The 15,851-nt window shown below is 52.4% G+C and overlaps 5 protein-coding genes across 5 annotated transcripts; 1 reads left to right on the top strand and 4 right to left on the bottom strand.

Moving 5' to 3' along the window:
• Positions 1-79: 79 nt before the first annotated feature.
• Positions 80-1,441, top strand: HRG_09777 (uncharacterized protein; the record flags this gene model as incomplete). Its single annotated transcript, XM_044868248.1, has 6 exons — positions 80-342; positions 421-600; positions 928-1,200; positions 1,246-1,308; positions 1,370-1,385; positions 1,439-1,441. 6 exons carry the CDS (start codon positions 80-82, stop codon positions 1,439-1,441), a joined length of 798 nt encoding a protein of 265 aa, XP_044716829.1.
• Positions 1,442-4,327: 2,886 nt separating this feature from the next.
• On the bottom strand, positions 4,328-5,310 carry HRG_09776 (transposase; the record flags this gene model as incomplete). The annotated part of the gene is made up of 2 exons (XM_044868247.1): positions 4,328-4,789; positions 4,912-5,310. 2 exons carry the CDS (start codon positions 5,308-5,310, stop codon positions 4,328-4,330), a joined length of 861 nt encoding a protein of 286 aa, XP_044716828.1.
• Positions 5,311-7,809: 2,499 nt separating this feature from the next.
• On the bottom strand, positions 7,810-9,190 carry HRG_09775 (Ribonuclease H-like protein; the record flags this gene model as incomplete). Its single annotated transcript, XM_044868246.1, has 6 exons — positions 7,810-7,837; positions 7,927-8,291; positions 8,349-8,633; positions 8,710-8,915; positions 8,984-9,078; positions 9,180-9,190. The coding sequence occupies 6 exons, from the start codon at positions 9,188-9,190 to the stop codon at positions 7,810-7,812; spliced, it is 990 nt and encodes a 329-aa protein (XP_044716827.1).
• A 2,334-nt stretch (positions 9,191-11,524) lies between these two features.
• HRG_09774 (uncharacterized protein) lies at positions 11,525-12,674 on the bottom strand (the record flags this gene model as incomplete). Its single annotated transcript, XM_044868245.1, has 5 exons — positions 11,525-11,610; positions 11,670-11,802; positions 12,114-12,209; positions 12,264-12,332; positions 12,381-12,674. 5 exons carry the CDS (start codon positions 12,672-12,674, stop codon positions 11,525-11,527), a joined length of 678 nt encoding a protein of 225 aa, XP_044716826.1.
• Positions 12,675-14,465: 1,791 nt separating this feature from the next.
• On the bottom strand, positions 14,466-15,835 carry HRG_09773 (ATP-dependent DNA helicase PIF1; the record flags this gene model as incomplete). The annotated part of the gene is made up of 7 exons (XM_044868244.1): positions 14,466-14,587; positions 14,642-14,664; positions 14,719-14,809; positions 14,891-15,130; positions 15,232-15,307; positions 15,398-15,427; positions 15,470-15,835. 7 exons carry the CDS (start codon positions 15,833-15,835, stop codon positions 14,466-14,468), a joined length of 948 nt encoding a protein of 315 aa, XP_044716825.1.
• Positions 15,836-15,851: the final 16 nt, after the last annotated feature.

The raw sequence follows: 15,851 nt of genomic DNA, 5'->3' as shown, positions 1-15,851 counted from the left end.
CGACCACCAAGCCCTCCAGTACTTCGCTACAAAGAGGATGCTAAACGCACGGCAAGCTCGATGGATCGAGACCCTTGCTATGGTCGGATTCGAAATCCACTATCGCCCGGGCAAGCAAAACGTCGTCGCCGACGCTCTTTCCCGCAAGGCCCAGGACGTGCAGTTACAGAAGGCGCTCAAGGAGTTGAACCGCTCGCAGATCCTAATCCCAGCAACTCAGTTTGCAGGGGCACGACGGAGGGCTGCTATAGCCGCAGGCGCCGCAGGCGGAGACGACCCTACTATTGCCATATATACCCCCGGTTCCGCAAGACAAGCCGAGACCCCAAACTCTAGAGATGGGTGCCTACTGGAAGGATTCGAGCTTATCGAAGCGATCCTCCAGGCAAACCGGGCTTCACCCTCGCTACGCTCCGAAAGGGAGCAAGCAGAGATACCAGACTCCCGGTTCCAAGTCCAGAGTGGCCTCCTCTGTTACGATGGACGACTAGTCGTCCCCGACGAGGCGAACCTACGGACTGCCCTTTGTCACGAGGCGCACCGTCCGCGAAGTCAGGCACATCCCGGCCGGAATAAGATGAGGAAGATCTTAACGAGACGGTACTACTGGCTCGGGATAGGAGGTTTTATTGACCGTTACTGCGCGAACTGCGCGGACTGCAAGCGGTCCCAAGACTCCGCCTCCGACCAGCAGGACTACTCCAGCCACTGCCAATTCCGGAGCGCCCTGGCAGCACATCTCTATGGACTTTAAGACAATGCCACGAGACAAGAAGGGGTATACGGCGGTCTTCGTTACGGTCTGTCGGTTGAGCAAGAGGACGTTCTCCCTACCGACATATACGACCTGTACCGCGCAGGATATGGCCTGGCTTTTCTACGAGCATATCTGGAGGACCTACGGCGCACCGGAGACCATTACGTCAGATCGCGGGCCGCAGTTTATTTCGAGCTTTGGAACGAACTTTGTCGCCTCGTGGGGACGAAGATGAAGCTATCTACGGCCGAACATCCTCAGACGGACGGTCAGACCGAGATAATAAACCAGTTCCTACAGACAAAGCTCCGTCCCTATCTAGACTACTACCAGGATAACTGGTCCGAAATGCCCTGCTTGGATTTCGCACACTCAACCCACCCACACGAGAGCATCGGTCTAGCACCTGCGGAGCTTGAGATGGGATACTTACCCCGAATGTCGTTCGACTGGTCCGTGGCGCCACCCACAGCGACGGCCCCCCCCAGAGAGCAGCTAGGGCGAACAGCGGCGCAGCAGTTCGCCTCCCGGGCCGCCGAGGGGTCCGGTGGGCGAGGAAACCCTACTCACCAAGCAGGCGGAATACAAGCGGCAGGCGGATAAACGCCGTAGGGAGGTCGACTGGGAGGTAGGCGACCTGGTATACCTGAAAAAGGGACACTGGTCAACGGGACGCCCGAGTGACGGCTTGGATCAACCCTACCTAGGCCCGTTTCGGGTCTTATCGGCTAAGGGGCCAAACGCTTTCGAATTGGACCTACCACCAACGATGAAAATCCACCGGGTTATTAACGCTAGCCGACTACTTAAAGCGCCCTCGGATCCGGTACCAGGACAGACCTACGAACCGCCCCCGCCGGTAGTCATACAGGGGGAATCCGAGTGGGAGATCGACCAAGTCCTTGCATCCAGGATTGCCAGGGGAAAGCTGCAATACCAGGTTAGTTGGAAGGGTTGGGACCCGGACCCAGATTGGTATCTAGCGAGTAACTTCAAAAACGCTCCGCTAGCCCTACAACACTTCCACAACGCCCACCCCGATAAGCCTGGCCCTCCGGGCCGCTTAGCTGCATGGATCCAAGCAGCGGCGACGGACCAAGTCGCCCTAGACACACCAGATGACGACCTCCCGACTCAACGGCAAGACAACACAAAAATGAGGCGACGGCGGGTAACGAAGTAGGTATGTCTCTGGGTATTGGCATTACGGCATTGGTCAGAGCTCGGGGCGAGCTCTCCGGAAGGAGGGGGTAGTGTCAGGGCCCTACCTGGGACCCCTGGGTTACCGTGACACACCTGGGGACTACTACGGAAACCGCGGACGGGCACGGCACCCGCGGACGGGCAGCTCCGGACGGGCAGCTCCGGGCACGGGCAGCTCCGACGGTAGGTACGGGCAGCCCCGTCATCCAGGTCCGAAGCGACAGGGAGGATATGAGGAGGTCACGGCGTTAGGAGTTATGTGGTTTTCTTTCCTCTTCATCTTAGTATTCTTTCGTTACAGAGTATCTTGCTAGCTTTGTCTGCAGTCCCCTTTCGCTCGCCGTGACATAAAGGGTAAAAGGGAGGTAGTAGGATAAAAGAACTATTTAGAATATAGCTAGAATTCTATTCTTACCCTTAAGTATCTACCTTTATTTTACTAAGTATAATTAATATCCTTTTTAATCTCTACCTAAGGGTATATACTTTTAATATTAAGTAATTATTTCTTTAGTAAGATATAGTACGCTCTACTTATATAGAAGTTTATTTATTTAGTCCTTCCTATAAAAGGATATATTACCTAGGAAAAATAAAGGTCTATGTTGGGTCGTGGGTATTCGTGCTGTGCACAGGGGTGATAGAGAATACGAATCAAAGGTGCTAAAGAGCTATGCCTGTGACTGTTGTATTGGTAATCTATGAAGAGAAGAGAAAAAGATGAAGAAGAATGAGGGGAAGGAGGAGAAGAAGGAAGGAAGGGAGGAATGAAGGGCGTGTAACCCGGTCCGAATATCTTCCGAGACCCTCCTATAAAGCCTCCTTCTCGCGTAGGGCCAGTAGAGCCCATGTCCCCACATAATGAAGTCCTCCGCATCTAGACACTAGCAACTTTTTCTTTCAAGGAAAGACAAAGGTAACAATATAGCTGGTTGATAATCTAGTGGCCAGGGAAGGAAAGAAGTCAAAAGGCAAGGAGACGCTCTGTTTCACACTGGCCTATGGACTGACCCTTCTACCCGGATAGTCAGCTGGTTAGTCGAGATGAAGCGCTCAAGGGCCTTGTTTGGTGACGCCTTCGTCATTGCATCAGCTGGGTTGTCGTTGCCGTTGATCCATCGGACTTCTAATATCTCCCGTCTCTCATATGACTGCCGTAGAGCCATAATGTCAATCATAAGACGCTTTTCCTTTGTTGTGCCGAGCTTGACAATGCATTCGTAAAGGGAATAAGAGTCTACGCAGACGATAAGGGGATTGGAGGAGATTCAGTCGGTCGGTGATCATTCTTAGGGTCGTTGCAATAGCAAGGCTGATGTCAAATCCGTCGGTCATGCCGTAGATCTCGGAGGCAAGCACACTTCAGGTTACCCTCTTGCACTTCGTAGAGCTCCAATGGATCAAATTGCCGTTAATGTTAAAAGAAGGAACATCCTCGGAGCTTTCTTGTTTTTCGTTAACAAGCATAACAAGAAAGCCGATTTGTGATGAGAGGTCCTTATTGTTGGCAAATGATCCATCCGTAAAGACCATTAGTTTAGCTGTCTGTAGGTCTAGGGGCACGTATTGGATCCCTCTTTGTAGGTTGTCCTGTTGCCATTTGAGTCTTTTGTTGAGGGTGATGCAGTCCGTGTCTGTGGGCTGTTGGACCTGTGCCGCGGTTGACATATCACACGTAGCTTCTGGCTGGCAGATTGAGGCGATATAGGCTCCTCGGGCGCGTTGTTCCATGTACTTTTGCATACGATCAGAAGCTTCCACGTTAATAAGGGCGATTTTCTTAGCTTGTCCCTTCTGCTTAAGGTGAATTCGACCTTTTCGTCTAGTGCAAGCGTACAGCCGTTGAAGTCTAGGGCCGAAGAAATTAAAAGCTTTGTCTTTGGCTTGGCGATAAACTTAGCTTCTTGTATCTTGTTTTCTTCGTGTACAGAAAAGCCTGCTGTTCCGAGGATCAGGTGTCATCCGTCTGCATGCCCACTATGCCAAACGCTTGGTTGGGGTCCGTGTTCGTTATAAGGAGGCATGGGTCGAACGTTGAAGTCGACATCCGTAGCTGCTCCCTATGATGCTTGTGGTATGTTGCGAACCAATGTAGGCCTGCTTCTGCAATGCCATAAAGAGGGCGGACGATCGGATGATAGTCCCCTTGGGTACTTATCCTGTAGTTCGATGGGAAGATAGGTTAGGACTAGGCGTGCAAGTCCTGTCGTTGAATGCGTATAGGCTTGTGATATATCCCTTAGTTCGAGGGACATACCGGACGTAAGGAGCGTTGGGGCAAGGGCTATGATTAGTCTTTGACTAGCCCGCTGGATGGTAGGCGATTGGGTCAAAGAGTGTTCTTCTCGTCGTCGTTATAGCCTTGGACTACGAGGCGAGACTTTCGTACGGCTTTATATACTTTCCTTTAACTTCTCGGACTAATCGTGACTTGAAAATCCGTGTTCCTCGATGCTTGGTCGGGTCGAATAACTCGAAGGTAAATACCCCTCGTCCGATGAGGTCATTGATTTTTTGATCGGACTGTTCAAACGGGGCACCTGGCGTTGTAATGACGCCGTCGTCTCGAAGCTTAATGGCAAGGGCAATATCGTCCATTTCCCGTTTCTGTAGGAAGGTCTGGGCGTTGTACAAGCTATGCTTCTTATTTTTCGATCCCGGGGGTCGACCTCGCTTGCGTGGTCCTGTGGGCGGCTTTACGGCTGTCTGGGCTGCGGGCTCCGTTGTCTGAGCTGCGGGTGCATTCGTCGATCTAAGCGGGCGTCCTCTCTTCCGAGGTTGTTCGTCCGTGCCGGGGGCAGCAGGGGAGTTATCGTCCTTATAGTACGGCTTCACGACAGTTGATCGGAAGGTCGTTGGTCCGTTAACCATATCAACCGTGATATCATGGTCTTTTATACTTATAACCTTATAGGGCCTCGCCAGCCAACCTTCTCCCGCCAAACGCATACCTCGCTTTGCAACTTGAGGTTTAGAACGTCAATAGTTGTTGGACCATTGCGTGTGCCTAGGGCCTCTTTAACGTCCCGGTTGGCCATAAACTTGCGTAGTTCCTTCATAGCTTTGCGTACGACCTCACCGCGTCGGATTACCGAGGGATTCGGCGGCGAATCGGCGGTGATTCGAGGGTAAGCCCCGAAGACAAGAAGGGTAGGTACAAGTCCGTCTGGTCCGGCGGTATCGTTGACTGCTTTAACGGCCATCTGGAGGATCGAATCTGCGTCTGCCTGGCTTGAGAGCTCTGCGTACATAATCTCAAACGCTCGTCGCAAAGGGCCGTGGTACCGTTCAACCTTGCCGATAGACCAATGGGCTTCAATAGGGACTTCCTTACAGGTAATCCCTAGCATCTTGGCCTCGGTTTGAAATTCCGTTGAGGCGAAGTTCGTACCTGCATCGTGGGTAACAACGTCCGGGGGTCCTTGGTACGTATCGATCCATAAGCAGCGGAGGGCTTCCCAAGTGTCCTTTGTTGATAGGGACTTCAGGAACCTAGCCCGTGGAAAGCAGTAGCAGAATCGACGACATGTAAGACAGGGCGGCTAATTAAGTACATCACATCGACAAGAATTTCATAGTTGAATTCATGGTCATCTTTTAGGCTGAATTTAAACCTACGAGGCTCTCGTCCGTGTAGTTGGCAGTGATGACAGAATTTGCCGATTTCCTCTAGCCGTTGCTGTTCGACTTCGTGGCCGGCCCGGGTTAGCAGCTTGAATAGGCGATCTGTAGCGGGGTGCCCGAAACGGCGATGTAGGCGACGTAGTTCCCTTCTGTAAGAAAAACGCTCTGTTCTTGCTTGCTAAGATCAGGGTGGCGATCAATTCCACCTCCACCTCCACGTCTTCAATAATATTGAAGTGGAAGTCACGTGTTTCAATTCAATCAATTCAATATCACCTGCACATTGAGAGCTTCAATCCACGCCTCCGCCTCGAACGTTGACCACGCGTTGAAGCCGTTGAAGCAGGAGGTGATCTAGGTAGCATCTACACTTAGGTACCTAATCGAGTCGCGTCTGACGCGCGTGATTCGCGTGATCACCCTCAAGGTTAGCCTTAGTTACCGTATTGAGTGTTGTAGTACTTCCATTCCATACTGTTTTCAGATGTAACGAATGTATAAGTACCTGGGCGATTGAACGCGTTTGGGCTGAAGTTCCCCGAGTCGCGTCGCAGAGAAACCTTCCCCAAACGAATGCATCCCCTTCCTGCGGCCAAATGGAAACCGACGTTCCTACTAAGCCCCAGCGTGCTTCAGACGGAGGCTCATCCAGCAAGTCGTTTGTTAACATGGATGCTTTGCAAGACGAATGGAGCATCTTCCCATGGAACCATTTTCCAGGTTATACGATTTCCGAGCGTGCTGGCAGGCAGACTTCGTGGGTCTGGCAGCATGGTTTCGACATTCAACCTAGCGATTCTCCCACGAAAAGAAAATGGGTTTGCAAGCCCTGCCTCAAGAAGCCGAAGCAAAAAACATCAGACTTCTCTGCCGCTGGCACTCAGAACATCGAGAATCATCTGTTCAAAGAGCACAGGCTTGTCGATCTGTCCGGGAAGAGGGGGCGCCCGCTCTTGGGAAAGGAACCAGGGACAAGACCCCGTCAAAGAATATTGTGGAGATGTTGAACCTCAATGCTTCAGACCCCAAAGAGCAAGGTATCGCGAACGCCCTCATCCAGCGCTTCGATAAGGACCATTTTCAGAGACTTCTTCTCGAGTGGGTGGTCGACGCCAACGTCTCCTTTCGCCAGCCCGAGCACTGTCGCCTCCGACATATTTTCGAATACCTGAATCCATCGGTCGCAGTGACGAATGCCCACATCTCGCACGATACCGTTCGAAAGCGAATTGTTGACCTTTATACCCGATACAAGACGTGCGTAATCGACAATCTAAAGAGCACCCCGGGCCAAATTCACATTGCGTTCGACGGCTGGCGTTCCAGGAATCGGCACGCTTTATACGGGATTATATGTTTTACATCGACAAGGATGGAGTTCCATCAAAGCTTGTCCTAGGCATGCCGGAGCTGAAGATCTCACACTCGGGAGAAAACATTGCAGCCCAGATCCTCGAGATCCTAGAGAGCTATGAGATCCTCGACAAGGTGGGCTATATTACACTGGACAACGCTGGCAATATGGATACGGCGACAGAGGAGATTGCAGAGGCACTGGGCTTTGATCCGAAGAAGCGGAGGGTGCGATGCTTCGGCCACGTGCTCAACTTGGTGGTCAAGGCGCTATTATTTGGACACAAGGCCGACGCGTTTGAGGCAGAGATTAACGGGGAGCCTGTTCTTGACGCGGTCCAGCATGAAATCTGGCGAAAGAAAGGCCCAGTCGGAAAGCTCCACAACCTAGTAAATTGGATCCATCAGTCCGATAAGCTGACGTACCGGCTTCGCAGGGTGGTTTTCCATATATGGAAAGGTGTGCAATCCATACTGGAGTATCGCCCCACATTTATTGCAAGTATTGCAATACACCTTTCCATTCTTGGTCCGTGCGCATCCCGCAACAGCTCACCTATATGGTCTCGGCAAAACGTGCCAAACACGACATGAATCAATGAAAATCAAGGAACAGTTAACGTGAACGTAATGACAGACGACCGGTCAAGGGGATGCCAAGCAGAAATTTGCTCCTTTGCAGGAAACAGGCGTAGAAGTTGAGCCAGGATTTTACCCAAAATCTGGGGACCCGCCACCACCCTCGGCCCCTTGCAAGATATCGTTCTTGAGCCAATGCTTTAAGCATTCTCCCTTTCGACTTGTTTCGCGTCCAATTGGGCTCTTTCCCATGAGATTGTGCGACGCGCCCTGAGAACACCCGCTCAGGTTCATCACTCATCGCCGGCATTGATAGGATGTCTATGGCCATTTGTGATAGCTTGGGCCATCGTTTTCTCTGTTGCTCTTGAAGCCACCATGACAAGGCCGTCGTCGGCGTAATGTCGTACGGATCACATGAAATGTAATCTTCGTACTCGTCCTGGCTTGACGGTCGAGTGCAATTCTGCAGGTTCCTTGAAATGCGATCAAACGCGTCAAGGTCCTCGTCATCATCGTCATCTAGTAAATGTTGCGAGAGGGCGCCATCCACAGTGTCTCGGTATGTGAGCCAAAGGTCTTTGACCTGTTTGAACGCAGGTTTTTGCCACTTCTTCTTCCAATTTGCCTGGATGTATGTTGTGCGATAGCTGGGATGAAGGATCAAGGCAGCTGCATAATAGGGCGATGCTTCTGTCTTGCTATAATATTTGTCAAAGACTTCCCACCCTCGTTTGATCCTAAAGGACAGCTCGGTGTCTGATTTGTACGTGACCTATTGCACCATCTCAGCGCTTGCACAAGGAGATCAGAGGAATGGAAGGCATGGTACCAGGGCTTCATCAAAGCATCGGATCAAGACGTCCATCGTGAAGAGCACTTTGTCCAGGGTCGCATGATCCCCTTGTGTTGCTAATGTCGCTCGGGCGAACGGTTGAAGGATCTTCTCAATTATTCGGAGCCGGGCCCAATCTTCCGGCAATAGAAAATCCGCAGAAAGATCTTCGAAATGATTCTTGGTGTAGGTGTCCAGAGCGCTGGCAGTTTCCTGCTGAGTGGCAACATGCAGCATTTGATACCAGCTATTCCACCTCGTACGATTGTCAAGTGAAATGCCCTTTCAGCGAGTTCCATAAACTCTCCACTGCGTCCTGATGAACTCCGGATGTTGACAACCAGGTTGTGGAGCTTACCAAGTGGTCCAAGGCGGCGAAATTCGGTGCGCTGCCTTTGAACTTTGCCAGGTCATCTGCGTCTTCGCATATTTCGCCCTCTTTCAAGTCAATAGAATTCTGGAACAGGAAAGCTTGAACTGCCAAGTTGATAACGTGGCCTAGGCATCGGAGGCGGTGAACTTCAGGATCCCATTTGACGCCCTCTTCCTTGAGATACGTGCTCACTGCCCGGCAGAGGGTGTCATTCGTGCTCGAATTATCCCCAACGATGCTTCAAGGCGTCGCAGAATACCAAAGTCCCGCAAGATGGGAAGAAGTGTAACGAATTGCTCCTCCCGGAATGGTTCGCCACAGGCCGAAGTGCAAGGAGAGCTTTCCGTCGTGCTTCTTGTGCGTGGTCAACAAAGTGGGAGCAAACTCCGAGAAGAAGGAGCCGATTGGGGGACGTCCAAATGTCAAGCGAGAGGTGAACCTTGGATTTTGCTGACTGGAGCTTCATTCGCACGATATCCTTGGCCGACTGGAAATGATTGTCGATAATTCGTGGAATAGTCGAGTGGGCGGAAGGAGATGGTCCTTCGCGACCGGGTTCAAGGTCGAAATGAAGAGGTGAAATTCGCGGGATTCGACAATTCGATAAGGAAGGTTTCGTGCGACGATCAGCCAAGCTAAGGCTTTGTTTATCTTGTCTTGGTCCAGGTAGCGTTTGAAGACCTCCGACTCAATCTCCGTTGTGCGGCCCAAGTCCCGTGCTTGCTGGTAGAGTTGCTCAAACCCCTCAAAGATGGACGATTGAAGAGGGGTCAAATCTTCCACGACTCGAATATCGTGCTTACCCTCCAGATGTTTTCGAAAGTTAGTGGTAACTGAAGTGCTGTACGTGTTCGTCTGGGGACAATGGCTGCAATAGAGAAGGCGATTTCGGCCCTTAAACTCTTCCTCCCCCTCTGCTGCAACGCGAGCATGCTTCCACGTTGCGATAGCCGCTTTGCCTCTTGTATTGCGAGATCTTGATGTCGTAGAGTCCGACAAAATAGATTCAGCATCGAAGAAGGATAGCACACTTGCAGAATCCATAGTTCGACAACTGATTCGTCCGACGCGTTGGTGCAAAGTGGTGGGGAAAGCGATTTGTGTTTGTGTGGGAATTAGCGGGGTTCAAGGCCCTCAGACCCCGGTCACGCTTGAGTTCAGGAAAAATGCCGCAATGGGATGAGAAGGGCAAAGAGATGCCTTTGTCTCTCCGCGAGGAGAGTCTTCTCAGCGATAAAGACTGGAAGGTCATTGGGTTGATGGATAGGGTGCTTGTTGACTTCGAAGAAGCACTCCGAATGCTAGAAGGTGACGCCCAGAGCCGAGTTCGAAAAGGAGGCCGCATTGAAGCATACGGAAATATGTGGGACGTTGCCTCAACCTACGAATTCCTGATGGACAGACTAGAGGAGTGGAAAGCAGTAGCGGAGAAGTTCCCCGATCCAGAGCACCTCAAGGCTAACATTAATCTGGGCTGGGATAAGTTGAACGACTACTATACGAAGCTTGACGAGACGCCAGCATACTATGCTTCTGCTATTTTAAATCCGGTTTCGCGTTGGGGTTATTTCGAGAATACATGGACTGACAAAGCACAGCTCCCCTGGCTACAGGAGGCAAAAGGAATGGTGAGAAACCTGGGAGGAGGAGTACAAATCGCTGCCGATCCCTCCGATGCCTGACGAAGAGCGTCCGTACAAGCGACTGAAGGCAATGAGCGCGCTTGAGAGACACCGAGCCCAGAGGACTTCGTCGCTGCCCAACGAATCTTCCTCTTTGGAAAGTTCACTGAATCCGGACCATGATGAATATGACCGCTGGCTGTCGAGTGCTGACGCTGAGAATGATCCTCTCGTCACCAACCCATTTCAGTATTGGTGGCAGAGGCGGAAAGACTACCCACGGTTGTCGCGGATGGCTCTCGACTTGCTCTCGATCCTCCCATGTCCGCAGAGTGCGAGCGTCTCTTTAGTACCACTGGGCAAATGGTGTCACCGCTACGGACTCGATTGAAGCCAGCACGATAGGGATTACGCAAACGTTACGGTCGTGGGTACGGAATGGCCTAATCGACGCCGTGGATACGTTGGTTGACGTGTCAGGAGAATGCGAATAGCATTATATGGAGTCTAGGGATGATACTGACATGCTGCCGGCTAGCCTCGGCGACCCCATGGGCCGTACGTGGTTCAACGTCTTCAATTCAACTCCATCGCCCCCATCTGAAGGCAGGTGGTTCAACTCAACGGGACCAATGATGAATAAGCTGTCAACGCAACTCAATAATGAGGCCAAATTGATGGAATTGAATTGATCGCCACCCTGGGACTTCGTATTGGCGCAATTCGAAGCAGGAAAAGAGGCACATATCGACGATCCGATTATGGCACCAATGTATAACTCGGGCTGGGCGAAGATGGATAAGTACTATTGTCTTACTGACGAATCGCCTGCCTACGTCGCTGCGATTGTGCTTCACCCTTCGCATAAATGGCACTACATACACGAAAACTGGAAGAAGGAGTGGGCTGACTCGTCAAAGAAGCTGATGGAGACACTGTGGGATGATTAAAATACTTCGAACACCCGTTAAGTTGCCAAGGCAAGGGGCTTAACGGCTGAATATCCAGCCCGAAGGGTGAACATCGTATTCCTGCAATTCAACTTTCCTAGGGGACCCCTAGAACCCCCTTGCCTGCGGCGGCCATCCAGCTGTTTAAACCGCTCCTTTACTGGCCCAATCTAACTATATACCCTATATCGAACCTCCCCCTTCCCTGTAGCTTATAGGAGACGTCGTTTAGTCAAGGTAGAGTGGTGGATACGGTGCATCGCTCAGCTGTTGACCCTGACGCCGTTGTTGGTCAGCGAGGCGCATCTTCATCCCTGCTTTAGCCTTTGTAGTTAGCCGTAAACGCAGCACGTAGGGAGACAGGCTTATAAACCTTCTGTCGGCGTGTGGTTATAGAGGCTCTGACGATCGAAAGGCGCCTCAAGGAGTAAGCCTTGCAGCGACGTAACCCGTGACACAGCAACATAGCTAATACCGGCCTGGAAGTCGCGTAGCGAGATCAGTAACTATTTGCTCCTTCGTTAGGCTCTGGCATTTGTGAACAGTGATAGCAAACGCCACCATCAGGGGAAACTGCGTGCGAGCGCAGGTCTCGTTGCCCATAAGGAAATCACGCCTGACTGGGAGGATGGGTGAGATTTTCCTGCCCTCGTTAGTTATTAGATATGGCGGTCCATCGTAGCTATCAAAGTCCACCATAATAACGGCCGGGGATCTTCCATGGTTCGGCGCCTGGGTTCCAGGCGATATCGTATACAGTACCCTGGGCACCGTTAACTAGGCCAGCTGGCTGCCATAGGTTAGTAGTGAGCATTACCCTGGCGCCCTTAGCAACAGGGAACTTGTTAGATAGATTGCCAGCATTGTCGCTTGGTGCCCGCCCCGCGCCCTTGCCCTGATTCTTTGCCTCCACCTGTATTGCCGGGGCGTTGAGATGCACCATATGCTCGTAATTGTATTCGTTGACCCGGGCCCTGGTAGAATACACCCGCAAAGCGGCCCTGAAGCTGTCAACCTCGCTCTGCGTTAGCCTGGACTGTACCCGACTGCTAAGGAGGTTCCAGGACGGTATGGATAACTTGACTTCACGCAGTTCCTGCAACGCCCGACGGAACTGAGCCTGATCATCACCAGCCTGGCGCTGTACCGTGGTCAGGAAGACGGTGCGGTCAAATAACCGGTAGGCCACCTGCCCTCTCCTTTCCAACGAAGACAGGCTGGTGCTAGTCGAATACAGGGGCTTTTGCCGGACTGGTGGTAACTGGAAGAAATCGCCCACAAGCAAGACGCTCACACCACCAAAGAACTCGAGGCTACGCTGTGGAAAGGCCTGTCGCAGACGGGAATCGATCCGCGCGAGCTGCTCAATCCCCAGCATGCTCTTTTCATCGATCACGAGGTATTTGACGTGCCGTAGGCGGGACTGAAGGGCGGCTGCGTCGGCTGGGGGAAGGTCGGTAAAAGCACCACCTACTGGGAGGCGTAGCAATGAATGAATGGTGCTGCCCTGTATCTGGTTACTCGCAACGCCTGTTGAGCTACGCGGCAAATAGGGCTAGGATTCGGCAGAGCGGCCGCCTGAAGATGGGAGGAAAGCACCTTGATAAGGAACGACTTGCCGGTGCCACCACCACCATCAACGTGGAGAAGGATTTGAGTGGGATTTCGCGCCTGGAAGTGGCCCATGAATGTGTCGTACACGAGCCGTTGTTGTGGATTCAGCGTATTACGCCATTGAGGCCAAGGACCTCCACATCGTTGGCCATGGGGTGGCTAGCGATAAGGTCCTTCCAGTAGCCATCTCGAAGTTCCGGATATGTACCCACATGCCGTGTCCAGTCGTAATTGACGTCGATATCGCGGCGGCCAAGAAGGTCAAGAACTTCCTGGGTAAGGGGGTGGTCAGGTAAAAGGGCAGCGAGGCGAATCCAGTCTTCGTCATCAAATTCTTCCCCCACAGGCAGAGCCTCATATTGATCATCTTGAGGCTGTAATCGAGCCTCTTTTGGCTGGCCGTAATGGTCATCACCATGATTGTGATGCTGCCAACAATAGGAGAAGGCCTGAACGTGGGAACTAAAAGCCTGGCCGTCGAAAGTGAGGAGCTCATCAAGCCGGCGATGTGGGTGATTTAATGTCAGCTTTACACGGCAATAATCTGGCCACTGCTGGCCTTCTGGAGCAGCCTGATAGCGAGGAAAGTAAACCAACACACGGGCCTGCCGTTAACGTTGCCTGGCCGCCATTGCTTCCATGCGGAAGGGTCTCTAGAGCGGAAATTCCAGTGTTTGAGGAAGGAAACGTAGGTCAGGTCCTTCAGGGCTTCCGGGCGCTGACCGTACTTTTCGTAGACGTTGGAGGCCTCGTCAACCTCATCGCCGTCAATGCGTAAGGAGCGGAATGTCTGTCAGGATGACGGCAGTCAACGTATAGGCAGATTCGTGAGCCCTCCTGTAACGGCAGGCCGAGGAGTAAGTGGCTAACCTCCTGCTTCGAGTAATCCCGTTCAGCAACTAGCTGATTCAGGAGCTTTGACGTGAAAGAAATCAGGGGTTGTGGTCCTGACCCGGGGCATCAGCGCCTTCCCAATCTGGGCAAAAGACTCGCTCTTCTTTTCTGACTTGGAGCAGTATTTGGCTGCGTATTCGACCACCTGCTGGAGGCTCGTGCAGGAGAGACATCTGTATTGGCTAGCCATGCAACGGTAAGCAAGCGGTTGTAGTGGTTAATCTGGCCATCGTTCCTCCCACCCCTAAAGGTCCAGTGCTTGGAGTGAGGCAACTTGTCAAGGGAGGCTAGTAGGCGCTGTCCGTGAGGAAATCCAAATCGGCACTCTACCTGCTTGGTATGCTTATTGCGCTGCATACAGTAGTTGTTGCAGCGGTGGCGTTGCACGCGGTTGACTACCATCGATAGGAACTGAACGGTAAGGGCTGCTCCAATAGATTGCTGATCAGGGATTCCCTTCCCAGGAGCCTGTATTCGATGAGGCTCTGGGTTAACGGCAGATACGTGATATCCCCAGATACGGGCAAATCGCTCCCGGATCGATTATCGTCAGGATCCAAGTCTGGGTGGCCACTTAACCAATATAGGCCATGGTGGTGACTGGACCCCCTGCCCTGCCACTCATAGCGGCCCCAAAGGTCCGTTAGGTTGAACTTCTGCTTCAGGACAATAGTCGTAAGAAGCGTATAACGCTTGTAGAAGTGGTAGGCGGCGATGTGGGCGTTGTCTCGCAGTAGTTGCCGGACAGGACCATGCGCGCCGCCTCAGGAGCTGCTTTCCACTCTTGGAATCGAGGCATGTGACGATATAGTGATTCCCAGTGGTAATCGGCCGCACTTGCAGTAACGAAAAGGCCAGGTCTGCCCAGATTGTAGGCATATGCTTCCAATTCCTTCCTTTGCTTATACCAATACGGCCGGGTGCCCCTGATTACCGCGGCTTGGCGCGTGATCGACTGGATCAGGTCCTGAGCCTCTGGCTCATCAGGCTCAGCCATCGCTTCCTCTAGGTCAGCGCGTGTAAGGGGTTGACGGCGGCTGTCGCGTTGCTTGACGAAGTAGTCACTTCGCTTTCGGACCTGCGCACGTAGCAGCGTGTTGAGGGCGACGAAAGGCCACGTTTTATGGCGGGCAAAACGTCCGTCATGCCATCTCATCGCATGGCCAAGGTAGTCCTGGTACGTGATGCTCCGTAGGCGAGGCTCCACGAAGTCGGCCTTGCCGTCAGGGTAGAGGGTAGGGAACGCAAGCGATAACAGCGGCTGGGAACGGTTGAATTCGTCGATAGGGTCCTGCGAATGGATGGCAATGGCATCTGGTGGTGAGCCTGCGCGCTATGCGACATATACTCAACATTAGCCATACGCTCAGAGTCAGGGCAACATCAAGGACTCGGGACTGCAGGGCGTTTAATTCGGTATCGGTAACCTGCAAGTTCGGGATCGCTGATGCGTCCGCATCGCAGGATCCTCTTCAAGGCCTCCTCAACAGGGCCTTGTGGGATCTCGCCGTCAGGTATGTCAGCCACTTGGCTAGCAATGGAAGCAACTATGCTGCCGTCAAGAGGAAGCCGTTGCAGGCGATCCTGGCTCACGACGATATCGCGATAGCCCGGGTGGTGGCGCTGTAGGTAATACAGCCAGGTCAACAGGCATGAACGGCGTACCCGGAAATCGCGAGCAAACTGTTGCTGGAAGCGAGGGTCGCCTTCCATATTAGGAGGCCGTAGGAGCACGATATCTAGCTCCTTCGGTAGCACTGGGAGCTCTTCAAATAGCCTACCAATGTTGCGAAGAAAGTGGATAACGTGGCCGCGATATTTGTATTGAGCGCCACGCACTTGTAGGACCTTGACGTGTACGTGAATCCTAGCAATAAGCATCTCCTCAACCATCGTTAGATCGGGTAGATTGCCGGGGACTTCCCCAAAGTCGAGGTTATTCGCAGCGCTGAAGAAGTAGGGCTCGTCGAGGGCTTTCTTCCTGTCTCGACCAATGCAGCGGCTGCAGATTTTCAAGCTATTTCGTTTCATATCGAACCAACGCTCC

Source organism: Hirsutella rhossiliensis (genome assembly GCF_020360975.1).
Source record: "Hirsutella rhossiliensis strain HR02 chromosome Unknown scaffold00013, whole genome shotgun sequence".
Taxonomy (NCBI): domain Eukaryota; kingdom Fungi; phylum Ascomycota; class Sordariomycetes; order Hypocreales; family Ophiocordycipitaceae; genus Hirsutella; species Hirsutella rhossiliensis.
The sequence above is the reverse complement of the archived record's forward strand: the minus strand, read 5'-3'. Positions and strand labels throughout refer to the sequence as shown.